We start from the raw sequence: 13,979 nt of genomic DNA, 5'->3' as shown, positions 1-13,979 counted from the left end.
TTTGTGACCTTGGAGGTGAGTTCCTTTGCGAAGAGTATGTTCGAGACGATCTTGGCAATGATACGCAGAGTGGGGTTTCGGATTTGTGATTGATAAGCCTTGCGAGATGTGAACTTCCCTGTCGCAATGAGATCCCAAAAGGCGTTTGCTGGCGCGAACTTTTTCTCAACTGCGACCTCTCTTGGCGTGTCTGCGATCTCGAGTAGTTCGTTTAGATCGTGGAGAGAGATGGAGCAGAACTTGCCGTCAGCCATGAAGGAGAAGGAGCAGTTCTCGTACGTTGGCGCGGTTGGGTTCTGGTAACTGATCTGAGCTGTTGCGAGCACTTGCCGAACCAAATCTGGATAGAGAACTTGTGCTTGGTAGCAGAGAGGAGCGAGGCCCATAACGTCGAGCGTGTCGAAGACGTCAGACTCGAGGCCGAGAACAGCTAAGGTCTCCTCGTGAGCAAATCGTGTGGGCAAGATTTCTGCTGCGAGAAGCCTGTTGTACCTCGCTGCGGATTCCTTGTCCCACCCCTCACAATTGTAGTCAAGGAGTAGTGGGTCATTGATGTTAATCGGTTGACCCTCAGCTTTGTTCAGCCATGGATAGGTGGATGGAACATTCGCGGAACGAGAAGGCGTGGCTGCTCCGCGAGAGGCTTTGAGTGCTTTCGGAATCCTTGTTTTTGGAGGCATCTGCAAAACGAAATCAATTTCCAAATTAGCACTGCTCAATGGTTGTTCTAGAAACGACGTGACATTCCAATCTCAAAAATTTAGCCCAAGTCCATCAATTTCCGAACAACCTTCGAGTTTTAGGATTAACACCTAGCCCTATCACAACCGCAACTATTCAAGAAACTCTAACAATGAAATTGTTTATCCCTGATAATCAAACAAAATTTCGAGCCTAGTAGCATGTGTGAAATCGATAGCTACAATCTAAGATCAAATCTTGAAACAAAAGGGATGAGAGAATCCAATGGGACACTTTCAATTCGCGGATTGGATGCGCAAAGGGGAAGAGTGTCTGAGCAGTTACCTTGAGTTGATTGACGATTCCTGCAAAACCCAACCGATCTCTAGAGGATCCAAGAGATTAGAACAAAATCGATGAAGAAAAATAGGAGATGAAATTTTCGATTTAGGGTTCTTTGAGGTTGTTTTGCGGCGTTAGAGATAATGGGGGGGGGGGGGGGGGTAAAGTTAGTGGGCCTTTAACAGGCCATTTTTCCTTTTCTCTTTTTTTTTTTTTTTTTGTTCGAGCACTTACCTGGGAACAATCAGTGGAACAAGCGCTAGAGTGTTCTCCTGAGAAGTGCTCGATTTTTCTTCTTGCAAGTTAGTTTTTTTTTTTTTTTTTTTTTTAGAAAGTAAAAGAAATATTTACACTCACCAGTGGGTTGCCTCCCACCAAGCGCTTCTTTTCAGTCACTAGCTTGACTTTTGTGAGCCGATTAGGCTTGAAGGGGATCGCTTAAGGGTATTTCTACACCTTCAGCGATTGTTGTGTCAGCAAGGTAAGGCTTGAGTCGCTGACCATTAACAACAAATTCTCCTCCTCTTGTGTCCAGCAACACTACAGCTCCATAGGGGCGAACCTCCTTGATGGTGAAAGGTCCTGACCATCTGGATTTTAGCTTTCCAGGGAACAGCTTTATCCTTGAGTTGAAGAGTAAGACCTGATCATTCGGAGCAAAGCTCCTGCTGATGATCCGCTTGTCATGGAATGCTTTGGTTTTTTCTTTGTAGATTTTGGAGCTCTCATAGGCCAGATGCCTAATCTCCTCCAACTCATGGATTTGAATTGTTCGCCTCTCCTTGGCAGGTTTGATATCGAAGTTAAGCAGCTTGACTGCCCAAGCTGCCTTATACTCTAGCTCCACAGGTAGGTGACATGCCTTGCCATAGACCAGATGATAGGGAGTGGTCCCTAATGGGGTTTTATAGGCTGTTCTGTAGGCCCAGAGAGCGTCGTCAAGTTTGATGGACCAATCCTTACGCGTGGTATTGACTGTTTTCTGTAGAATGTTCTTGATCTCTCTGTTGGAAATTTCCACTTGGCCACTCGTTTGGGGATGGTAGGCGGTTGCAACCTTGTGTTTCACGCCGTTCTTGCTCAGTAATCCTTGGAACACTCTGTTGATGAAGTGAGTTCCACCATCGCTGATAACCACTCTAGGTACTCCAAATCTTGGAAAGATGATGGAGGTGAACATCTTGGTTACAACTCGTGCGTCGTTGGTCGGACTAGCAATCGCTTCTACCCACTTGGAGACATAGTCGACTGCAACCAGGATGTACTCGTTCTTGTGAGAAGGTGGGAAAGGTCCCATAAAATCTATTCCCCAGCAGTCGAACACCTCAACTTCCAATATGTAATTCTGAGGCATCTCATTCCTTTTGCTGATACTGCCCATTCGCTGGCATGCATTGCATCTGGATATGAAGGTGTGAGCATCTCTGAACATTGTTGGCCACCAGAATCCCGCTTGGATTTGGAGACTGTTTTGAATGTGGCGAAGTGTCCAGCGTAGGAAGATCCGTGGCAGTGGTGTAGGATACCTGGAATTTCAGCCTCTGGAACGCATCGTCTGAAGATCCCATCCTTGCATTGTCGGTATAGGTAAGGCTCATCCCAAAAGTAGTGCCTTGCCTCTCTTAAGAATTTTCTCTTCTCGTTCCCTGTGAACTTCTGAGGCTCTTTTTCAGCGGCTAGGAAATTTGCAATCTCAGCAAACCACGGTAGATCAGGATGTTGCTTCTGGATTACTGCGACAAACTGCTCTGGTTGTGGAGAACAAGCCGTTTCCATGCGCATTGGTTGTTCCGAATAGCAAAGACCAATCGCACTTACGTGTTCCACTGGTTGCTCTTCGTCAATCACAGTATCATCGTTTATTTTCATTCTGGAAAGGTGGTCCGCTACTCCATTTTCTACCCCCTTCTTGTCTCTTATTTCCAGGTCAAATTCTTGAAGGAGGAGAATCCATCTCAGGAGCCGCGGTTTGGCATCTTTTTTCGTGAGCAGGTACTTGAGAGCTGCATGATCCGTGTGGACTATCACCTTAGACCCAACTAGATATGATCGAAACTTCTCAAAAGCATAGACGATGGCCAGGAGTTCCTTCTCCGTTGTAGCATACCTACATTGAGCTTCATCCAATGTCTTACTCGCGTAGTAGATCACATGGAGCTTCTTATCCTTCCGCTGGCCGAGCACTGCTCCTACTGCAAAGTCACTCGCGTCTGTCATGATCTCGAAAGGGAGGTCCCAGTCTGGGGGTTGGACAACCGGTGCACTGACTAGAGCTCCCTTGATCGTGTGAAATGAAGCTAAGCACTCGCTGTCGAAGTCAAACTTTGTTTCCTTGCAGAGCAGTCTAGTGAGTGGTCTTGCGATTCTCGAGAAGTCCTGGATGAATCTTCTGTAAAAACCAGCATGTCCCAAAAAGCTTTTTATTCCCCTCACTGAAGTTGGTGGCTGCAGACTCATCATGATATCGATCTTTGCCTTGTCCACTTCGATGCCCTTTTCTGAAATCTTATGTCCTAGAACAATCCCATCTCTGACCATGAAATGACATTTTTCCCAATTAAGCACGAGATGCTTCTCCTCGCATCGCTTCAGAACCCTACACAAGTTTGACAAACAGACACTAAAGGAGCTTCCATAGACGCTGAAATCGTCCATGAAAACCTCCATTATGTCTTCAATTAGATCAGTGAAAATCGACATCATGCAGCGTTGAAAGGTCGCTGGAGCATTGCACAGCCCGAAAGGCATCCTCCTGTAGGCATATGTTCCGTAAGGACATGTGAACGTCGTCTTTTCCTGATCGTCTGGGTGGATGGGAATCTGAAAAAAACCTGAATAACCATCTAAAAAGCAATAGTAAGGGTGGTTAGCCAATCTTTCAAGCATTTGATCAATGAAGGGAAGTGGAAAGTGATCCTTGCGGGTCGCAGCATTCAATTTACGGAAATCGATGCACATGCGATGACCAGTTACTGTTCTAGTAGGGATTAATTCATTCTTTTCATTGGTTATAACAGTGATCCCTCCTTTCTTAGGCACTACATGAACAGGACTAACCCACTTACTATCAGAGATCGCATAGATTACACCAGCTTCTAGAAGTTTCATTATCTCCTTCTTAACAACATCTTTCAGATTTGGGTTTAACCTCCTCTGATGTTCTACAGAAGTCATTGATTCATCTTCTAGGTGTATTCTATGCATGCACAGATCAGGTGAAATGCCAGGTATATCAGCTAGAGAATATCCTAATGCCTTTCGATATTTCCTAAGTTCGCATAGGAGAAGAGCAGTTTCAGCATTGTTCAGGTCAGCATTCACGATTACTGGGTATGTAGAATTTGGTCCAAGAAATGCGTACCTGAGCCCCTTAGGGAGTGTTTTGAGCTCGACTTTTGGAGCTTCGGATTCACTCCACGGGTCATTGTTCCGACTTGGTGGAACAAGCGAGCTCGATGAGTCTGAAGCATTGTTCTCCCCCAGACTGAGATATGCCACTAATCTTTCCATGGTTCTGGCGGAGTCCAACATCTTAGCGTACCCATCAGCGTCGATGTTCTGGACATTCTGTTCTGCTTCAGCTCTAGTCAAGGCTAGTTCCAGCGGATCATCTGTAAGGATCTCCTCAATCATCTGATCACTTGGTTCCAGCGGATCACCCTCCTCTTGGACAGTGAAGGTTTGTCCATCCAGCATAGGTTTCTTGAGCATCTGATTCATCTCGAACCTCATCACAATGTCTCCTAGGTGGAGGTCGATTTTTCCTTGTCGCACATCTATGATAGCTCCGACAGTGCATAGGAATGGTCTGCCTAGGATCAGAGGATCCTTTGACTCTTCCTCGAGTTCCAGAACAACGAAATCGGCAGGGACAAGCGTGTTCCCAACAAGAACTTGGATATCCTCGATAATTCCGACCGGAGATTTCACTGATCGATCAGCAAACACTAGGGACATCCTGGTAGGTTTGAAATCCGTGAATCCAAGGCGCTTAGCCACAGAGTATGGCATGAGGTTGATGCTTGATCCCAGATCGACTAGCGAACATGAGAAGACTGTTCTCCCTATTTGGATGGATAGGACAAATTTTCCAGGGTCACCCAGTTTCTTGATCCTTTTGTTCTGGAGAACAGCGCTGCACTCTTTTGAGACCACCATGAACTCACTGTCATCGGTTATCTTTCCAGAAATAAGTCCTTTCACAAAGCTACTCATGGATGGCATCATCTGGATTGCACTCATGAGAGGGAGTCTGACTGTTATGTCTTCCAGCATCTTCCTACATTTCATCTCCTCCTTGTCCTTGCGTGTGGCCTTAGCAGGAACAGGGTACGGAACCTTAGGCACATAGTCACGGGTGGGTACAGGTTCTGCAGCTGGGCGAACAACCACAGTAGGCTGCTCTGTAGTGGTCGGAGTATGTTTAGCAGGAAGCCCTGCTTCTTCCTCGTCTGTTGGTGCGGTTACTGGTGGTTGTTCTGACTCTTTCTGCTTCCCCTTTTCAGCTGTTGTGAATCTCTTGGGCGCCAGATCAGTTAACTGCTTCCCACTCCTAAGCGCGACTGCATTGCACTCCTTGGGATTTTTATCTGTTTTTCCAGGAAGAGTGCCTTGCTGTCTTTTCACACTCTCAGCAGTCTGAGCAATCTGAATATCCATCTGCCTCATATGGCTCGAGACATTATCATATTTGGCACTCAGGTCATTGAACATGTGATTCATTCGGGTATTGATGTCGTTTGTGACCTGATTCAGTGCTTTTCCCTGGATCTGCTGTCCTTGGAGCAGCTGGCTCATCATATTGGCAAGACTCTTCATCTCGTCTGTGGAGCAGTTTGAGCAGGCTGTGCAGGCTGCTGGTTAGTCGGTTGTTTCTGGTTGTGGAACTGAGTATTCTGAGCTGGGCTGAGGACAAATGTTCTTCCTTGATTTCCATACCCCCGTTGGTAGCCACTGTTCTGAACCTGATTGCCTTGAGCATTTTCTGCGTTACCATCGGGTTTAGGGTTGTTGAACAGGTGGGGGTTGTTCCTCACGTTAGGGTTCGGGTGGTAGTTCTTGAACTGCCATCCTTGTCCATTCACATAGCTAACCTCATGATGGTCCTCAGTCGCCTGGTCTGCTTCTGATGTAGTGTATGTGGTTCCTTTATCCTGAGGGGATTCTTCCATGATGAAGACATGGTTCTGATTAATCTTTATCAGTTGATCGACCTTGGCAGAGAGCTCATCTATTTTGCTATTGTCGATGCTGTTCACCTTTTGGGTGCGGTCAGTCTCTCGGTTGCTGTCAGCTGAGCTTGAGGCCATGTTCTCAATCAGCGCGAAAGCGCCTTGAGTGGATTGGGTCATGAAATTTCCATTACTGGCTGAGTTTAAAGCATTCCTGTACTCCCAACCTACTCCATCGTAGAACACTCCGAGTAGATAGTCTTCTTCAAAACCGTGATGTGGGCACTCCCTGCGGTAGACGTTGAATCGCTCCCAAGCGTCGCAGAACGGCTCATCTACCAGCTGTTTAAAGGTGGCGATCTTCTGTCTCAGAGCTGCTGTCTTTGACTTCGTGTAGAAATGGCTCAAGAAAGCGGATCTGACTTGTTCCCATGTGGTGAGCGATCCAGTGGGTAGGGAATCTAGCCAGCGAGCAGCCTTCCCATCGAGAGAGAAAGGGAACAGGGTACACTTGATGTAATCTGGTGGTACTCCATTCGCCTTAGTGAACCCACACATCTTCTCAAAGTTTTCAATGTGGTCCATCGGAATTTCTGCAGGAAGTCCATTGAAGATCTTCCTCTGCACCAGACCTATCAAGGCGGGCTTGATCTCAAAGTCTTGTCTAGCGCAAGGTGGAGGGTTGATCGCGGATCGCGTAGCAGGTAAATTACGCAAGAGATTCCTTTGGCCAATCTGATCAGCTTCCTCCGGTGCATTACGTTGGTTTGCAGCGTTCGCTTGGATAGTTTGCTGCATCTGCTGCATCTGTTGTTGCATGAGTCCAAACACAGCAGTAAGATCATCCTGATGATCGCCCATGTTGGTGCTTGTAGGTCTAGGCAGTTGACGGTTCTGACGTTCTAATCTCGCTAGTTCTTCGTTGGTGAGCTGATGCAATGGTCCTTGTGCGTTGCTCTGAGTATGTCTACTGGTCATGCACCTGGATCATTAGCTGTGACAAAGAAAAAGAGGCGAGTTAGATATCTTAGACTTAAATTGAAACCGAAAAGTAGAGGTAAAACAATCTGGTCCCCGGCAACGGCGCCAAAACTTGATACACTAAATATGAATCTTTGCTACTGCCAAGTTAACAGTTGTGATTATAGTACTTTAGATTCAATCCAGAGGACCAGTCTACACTTTACTCTTATAAGTTTAATGTCAAGCTAAGAAGAAAATGGTTTTCAATTCAATTGGTGACGCGGAAAACAAGTAAACTAGAGTTTGATTCAATTTAACAAGAAGCTAGCCTAGGGTATTTCATTGGGTGTTGAGCGAGAGCCAAACAATTATTCAAGCGCGATGCAGTGCTTTCTGGAACTCGGATCACTCAGCTGGAACACCCCACTGTCGTGGTGGTGATCTCTTTGCTGGTCGATCCCATCATCTAACTGTCGTTGAGATGAGAAACGACTGCAAGCCTTAGAGATCAGGTCCGATCAGTTCACTTACTACCCTAATATCTACTTTCGCTGATTAGGGATACTAAGCTCATTCAATACATGTCAAGCTATCTCCTAAGCGGTTAGCTAGGCGATAAACTTAGGATCTAACATCAAGTGATCAGATTAATGGAAGCCTTAAGAATAGTATGAATGAAGAATAATCAAGAATAGCTTATCTATGTTTAGCTCATATTTCAACACCCTAGAACCCTAGGCGAGCTAGATCACTACTCGATCATGATGCAAGCAATCAAAGACATAGATTCTGAATGAAACTGCATAATAATAAGAGTAGTAAAGAAAGGGTTCAGATGGTCTTCTCTATGCGAGAATGGATTCTTCTCCCTTACAAGTTGCAGATCGCAAAAGCTAATAGTTCTCTTGTAAAAAATAGCGTAATTAATAAAATATGATAGATGGTGTCTTTATATGGAGGCGCCAATAGGTAGGAAAGATATTACGGCAACCGGGCTTTAATTCCCGAAATAGAAGCTTCCTTATTTGTCGGGAACAACCTCGGGATCACTCCGTCTGCTTGTTCCACTTGAGAATAGTCTCGGGACTGTTCGCCTTGAGTGTTCTTCGCAGGAATGCTCCAAAATGACAGCTTCTCTTCAAGCACCCTCTCTTCACTCTTCTACCACCTCCAGACCTGTAAAAGATCAAAAAGGACTAGACTGACACGAATTAAGGACTCGAATCAATACGAAAACACCTATACAATGATTTGAAAAACACCATATATCAGGCATTGATCGATACTGAGCCGCGAGACATGGTTGTGACTATTGTTCTAATTCAGGACGCGACAGGAAATCTGCATGACCAGGAGGGGCATCTGCGTAATGTAGCAGGTCAGAAGATAGATGATCAAGGGGCTGTAATCCCTGATACTGATGCTGATATTGCAGCTGCTCAAGCTGTAGACGAGGCTGATAGACCAAGGACATTAGCTGATTACAACATGCCAGATCAGTACTACGAGAACAGATCTGCCGTCCGTCCTCCAGCCATTCAGAGGCAAGACGTTGAGTTGAAGCCTCAGTATTTCACACTCGTGGGACATACACGCTACTATGGGTTATCACAGGAGCATCCTATGGACCATCTGAAGAGGTTCGAGGATCTAGTTTCTGCTATTAAAGCCAATGGATTCCCGAGGACTATATCTTTTGCAAGCTCTTCAAGTACTTACTTGCTGGAGAGGCTTCGCACTGACTTAAGCAGTTACAGCTAGGATCTCTTACATCCTGGGCCGACATCAAGAACGTATTCCTGCGAAATTTCTTTGATGAGGCACGCCCTGAAGACTTGAGGAGCAAGATTGCTACATTCACACATGAGCCCACAGAGTCATTCAGAAGCTCCTGGATCAGATTCAAGTCATATAAGAGAGACTGTCCACACCATGGATTCAATGAAGTGCAGCTGCTCAACACTTTCTTCAGAGGAATCACGCTGGCATATCAGATGGCTCTAGACTCAACTAGTGATGGAAACTTCAACACTAGGAATCCATAAGAGGCTATGAGACTTATTGAGAACTTGCCTTCCAGTAACAACACCAAGAACACTGATTTTGAGAGGAGAAAATCGGCCACTACCCTAGGAAAGGAGCTGTTGGACGATGTTAAGGCTAAGCTGGATAGTGTTCACAAGCTTCTCAAGAAGCAAGTTAGCTTTGCGGAGGATGTAGAGGCTGTAGATGTTGATAGTGACATAGATGGAGAGGAGGATGTAAACTTCGTCAGTGGTTCAGGCTTTCAGAATCAGAGGTCTGGAAATCAGAGTGGATACATAAAATCGCAAGTGGGCTTTCACATAAAATCAGAGTGGATACATAAACTTGACATTTATCTTCTCCTGCATAAAAGGGATAAACCGTCATAACGATTTGGGTTCGATTTCACATAAGATCGGAAGTGGGCTTTTTGCCGCGATCTGACCCCTTTCGGGCCGTTCTCGGACTTAAGCTTTTTTTACGATTTTATAGAAAGAGCATTTTTGAAACGACGTCGATTTCAAAGAACATCCAAACTTCTCGTATATCGTAGGCAGTTCGAGGTGTTTAGTTTACAGTTTACCGTTGCCGTTTTTATACGAGAAATCCAAATTTTCTTCGGGAGAACGAGTTCTTTGCGGTTTCCAAGCTGTAAAGTTCCGTTGATGACTCTGATTGAGACGAAACAAGAGTTAGTTCGATCCGATCACAGAAGAGGGAGCTACGAGAATAGGATGAAGGCAGCCTGTTCGGTCCAACTCACCAAATGGGCGAGTTTTACGGCTGCGGTCGGTCCAACTCGCCAAATGGACAAGTTGGACGGCTTGCTCGGTCCAATTCTCCCATTTGGTGGGTTGGACGTTGGTGTTTTGTTGTCCGGAATCCGTTGTCCGAGGCCTCGAGCGACCTTCCTTGAAGACTTATCTTGTGAATCCTTTTCGGACTTGTTACGAAACTTGATTTAGTTCTTCCGCTTCTCCATTCTTTTGAGAATTATCTTTTTTTTTTTCGAAGAAGACGTTTCTCGGGAAGTTTCTGACTTTGATTTCGTCATAACCGATTTTGTCCCCAACAGTTAGCCCCCCAGTTCGTCAGAGTCATGGTGATCTTGCGAGCGGTTTGGACGTGCATGGTGAGTTAGACGAAATCCAATGTCAAAAAATTTGAAGGTGAATAGTGAATTCTCTATTCTCTCCCTTTGATAGAAAACGTCTTTTTGATCATGACTTCAAGGAGAAAGGCTTCCTCCAAATCTCTTGGCGATCGCTCTGTCCCTGGTTGATATCACTCAAATTACCCTAAAGAGTGAATTTACTCTCTCAAATAAGAGGTTCAACTGCAGTACTTAGGGATCCAATCCACAAGGAGCTAGGGAACCTAATAAATCTAATGGAATTTGTTAAGTAGGATGTTTTAATGATTAAAATGTAAATTTGCAGTTTTGTTGAGCAAGTAATTGCTCGATTGATTGGTTGAGGTTTTGGTGCTTAAAAGGAAATAACTAGAATTAGGGTTTTTATTCAGGAAACTTGGAACTATAATCCTACATATGCCTATTGAGTTGCATGCATGATAATGTAGAGCTCAACTATTAAGCAACAAGTCAATCAGCTCTCGCGTTTCTGGACTAGTCTATTAACTAGATCTAATGACCCAAACAAATGTGTTCGATCAATAGCAAGTGTCGATCGATTATCCTATAGGGATATCGATCGATACACCTTTCACTTCGTCGATCGATTATCCAATATGTATATAGATCCATGGGCTTCTAGTTAAGCTTTATGCGCGGGTTGAATGATGCTCACTAAGCTCACTAGATGAGCTCTCACCTTACTCTAGCAAGAAACTTAGCTCAATTAGAATGGTTTCAGGATGAGAATGAAGCTATCGCTTTTATCTAACAATCGTAGGGCAAGTTCTAGGTAGCTAATATAGAATCAGACATTAATGACAATCCTAATGATTATTATCACAACTCAGGGATCTATAGTTTGGGCTAATCCCTCATAACCTATTTAAACCCTAAAATCTAACAATGGAACTACTCACACATGGCCAAGCAATTCATGACAGCAATTAGGTAAGAAAACTTCATTAGAATAGTAAATAGATATCAATGGAGTTCCAATCACAAATATAACTTTGGATTTTCTCTCCAAGCTATCAAAATCCTAAAAACCTTTTGCTGATAATAGTAAAACTAGAAACACAAGAAATCACCCCCTTTGCCTCTAACATGGTGGCAAAGCTTATATAATTAGGTTAAAACTCGTCATGGGTAATCTTGTAAATTGGTGAAAAATTGGGCTTCAAGTCGGCTGTGACCAAACAGGCTTTCTGCGCGCTTCGCTGTCGATCGATGTTCCGATGTGAACATCGATCGATGTTTGTTCCTCAATATCGACCGATGGTCGAGCTCGATGGTCATCTCGGGTCGTTGCTCCAAATATCTCCAAAATGCTCCAAAATCATCACTTATCTCCAAATCACTCCTGATCTTATAAATATAATAAATAGACTCTATAACATAATAATTAGTAGTAAAAACACCTATAAACCATAGGTGAAAGTGGGTCGAATCCATGGTCTATCAACTCCCTCAGACTTACCCTTTTGCTTGTCCTCAAGCAAAATAAACATGCAGTCTCTCGATTTCTAGATTATCTATTACTAGATCCAAGACCTTCAACTCTCGATGTCGAATCTTAGAAAGCGTCGACCGATGTCTCTATAGCAGCATCGACCGATACGCCTTTCGTCGTGTCAATCGATATATCATTAGGAGAATCGATCGACACGCTTCTAGTAAGCGTTTAGCGCGGGTTGATTAAATGTTCACTAAGGTTTCTAGATCAACTCTCGTTTGTTTCTATCAATCCTAGCTAAGAGAAAACAAGTCAGATAAAAAACCAAGCTTTCGCTCCTTAGTGAACAGTCCTTCATCTCCTCGACAGCTTCCTCTCGCGAGGCAGACTGACCACTCTTAGTAAAACGGGCATAACTTCTGCTACAGGATGCTGATTGACCTCAAAACGGTGGCATTGGAAAGCTAAACTCAAAGCTCTATCTTGTGTCAAAAGATGGGCTCAATCTAACGGTGGGAAGGTCTCCATCAATAGCTAGACATTTGACGTGTTTGTGAATCTCTGCACTCAAAAGGCTCCAAAATCACCATATTTCTCCAGAACGTACCTGAACCTGTAAATACTCTAAAAAGACTCCAAAACATAATAATTATATCTTAAAACAGTTATATACCATGGATGAAAGTGGGTAAAATCCATGGTATATCAACTTCCCTAGACTTACCAGTTTGCTTGTCCTCAAGCAAAACACACAGACAGTCTCTCTGAAAGAGGTTTGAAAACAGCAGGGACTCACATGATTTAAAACTTAGAATCATCACCTCTGCATTATTGCAATCCACATCTAAGAAGTCTTAATCACAAAAGCACATTATACCATATCCTAGCTTAGCAACCAAATTCACCTAGCCAACAACTTAGCAAATCCTGTCTGACATTCCCCTCTACCAACCTCATTTCTTAACATAAATAAAAGTGCAGGCTTTACCTTGGGAGTATCGATCACATGATGCAAGGATTTTCAAACAAGTATCTGGACCTGCATGTAAACAATAGTTCCTTTCCTCTCTCTCTACTAATTTCTCCCCTAGTCAAAGTCTGCTTTATTGCAAGATCATTGACCAAGGTTGGACAGGCTTCCATGAATCAGGCCTTAATGGTGGTTGCCACCAAGTCCCGTTCACTTCTTTTTGACCTATATCCAAGAATTCATGTGAATCGAACCTTGATGATTGCCGCCACCAAGTCCCGTTCGAATTCTTTTTTGTTGGAATCCTTACGAAGCAAGCCTTAATGGTTGTAGCCACCAAGTCCTGTTCGGATTCCACCTAACTAACACCTACTATATATATATATTTTTTATTTATATATATATATTTTTTATTTTTCTTTCTTTCTTTTTCGTTTTTTTTTTTTGAAAAATAAATATCTCTACCTATAAATCTAGGGTCGAAATAGAGAGAGAAAATGTGATAAATCTACACAAGGCTTTACCTTCCAGACTTGTTTGAAGAATCCGATCCCATGTATACCAAGCCCCAAGACAAACAGTTGTGTCAGGTTTAGTGTTGGAGGTCAGCTTTGGTTCCTTCAAACAATCTCAGCAAGTGTGAATAGTTGACATGTTGATCCACTTTAGTATCTTTAGTACTATCTGCAATCAGTAAGTCTAGAATGGTGCTAAAGAGTGGTTAGATAACAAGCAAAAATCTAAAAAGTTCATCATCCCCTTCTTGACTCAATAAAACTCTTTTGAAAACATTTTGATAAGACTCATGAACACACTAATATCAGTAAACATCCCCCCCAGACTTAAATTACACTGTCCCTGGTGTATATCTAGTCGGAGTTATGGTGATAACATAAACATAAGTACACAATTTAGCGAGTAAGAACGATAACCTGACCGGGTTAAGTGTTGATCGATGGAAAGGAGTTACCATCGGTCGCTGCAGGTGTTGTACTGTCGATCGATATCGACATGCTCTCATCAGTCGATTTTATAATCGTCTACTCTGATATTTTTTTTTTTTTTTTACCTGCAATAAATAAAAATTTTAATCAGTAACAATCTAAACTAAACTAAAAGAAATTACCTAATAGTGGGTTGCCTTCCACTCAGCGCTTTGTTATAATCATTTAGCTTGACTTTGGAGATCTGATTTAGTCCGGATGAGAATGAGAACGTGCTCCAAAACAAGTCTCAATG

The 13,979-nt window shown here is 43.6% G+C and overlaps 2 protein-coding genes and 1 non-coding gene across 3 annotated transcripts; 1 reads left to right on the top strand and 2 right to left on the bottom strand.

Moving 5' to 3' along the window:
* Positions 1-2,320: 2,320 nt before the first annotated feature.
* Positions 2,321-5,841, bottom strand: LOC125585915. The gene has a single exon (XM_048755635.1). It carries the CDS (start codon positions 5,839-5,841, stop codon positions 2,326-2,328), a length of 3,516 nt encoding a protein of 1,171 aa, XP_048611592.1. The 3' UTR covers positions 2,321-2,325.
* Positions 5,838-7,172, bottom strand: LOC125585914. Its single transcript, XM_048755634.1, has one exon. It carries the CDS (start codon positions 7,170-7,172, stop codon positions 5,838-5,840), a length of 1,335 nt encoding a protein of 444 aa, XP_048611591.1.
* On the top strand, positions 6,463-6,569 carry LOC125586735. The gene has a single exon (XR_007323270.1). It is a non-coding gene; the product is annotated as a small nucleolar RNA R71 (small nucleolar RNA).
* Positions 7,173-13,979: the final 6,807 nt, after the last annotated feature.

Source organism: Brassica napus, chromosome C4 (genome assembly GCF_020379485.1).
Source record: "Brassica napus cultivar Da-Ae chromosome C4, Da-Ae, whole genome shotgun sequence".
NCBI lineage: Eukaryota > Viridiplantae > Streptophyta > Magnoliopsida > Brassicales > Brassicaceae > Brassica > Brassica napus.
The sequence above is the reverse complement of the archived record's forward strand: the minus strand, read 5'-3'. Positions and strand labels throughout refer to the sequence as shown.

Bases quoted from the DNA above. Each gene is read 5' to 3' on its own strand.
- LOC125585915 (XM_048755635.1), bottom strand. From the start codon at position 5,841: ATGAAGAGTCTTGCCAATATGATGAGCCAGCTGCTCCAAGGACAGCAG.
- LOC125585914 (XM_048755634.1), bottom strand. From the start codon at position 7,172: ATGACCAGTAGACATACTCAGAGCAACGCACAAGGACCATTGCATCAG.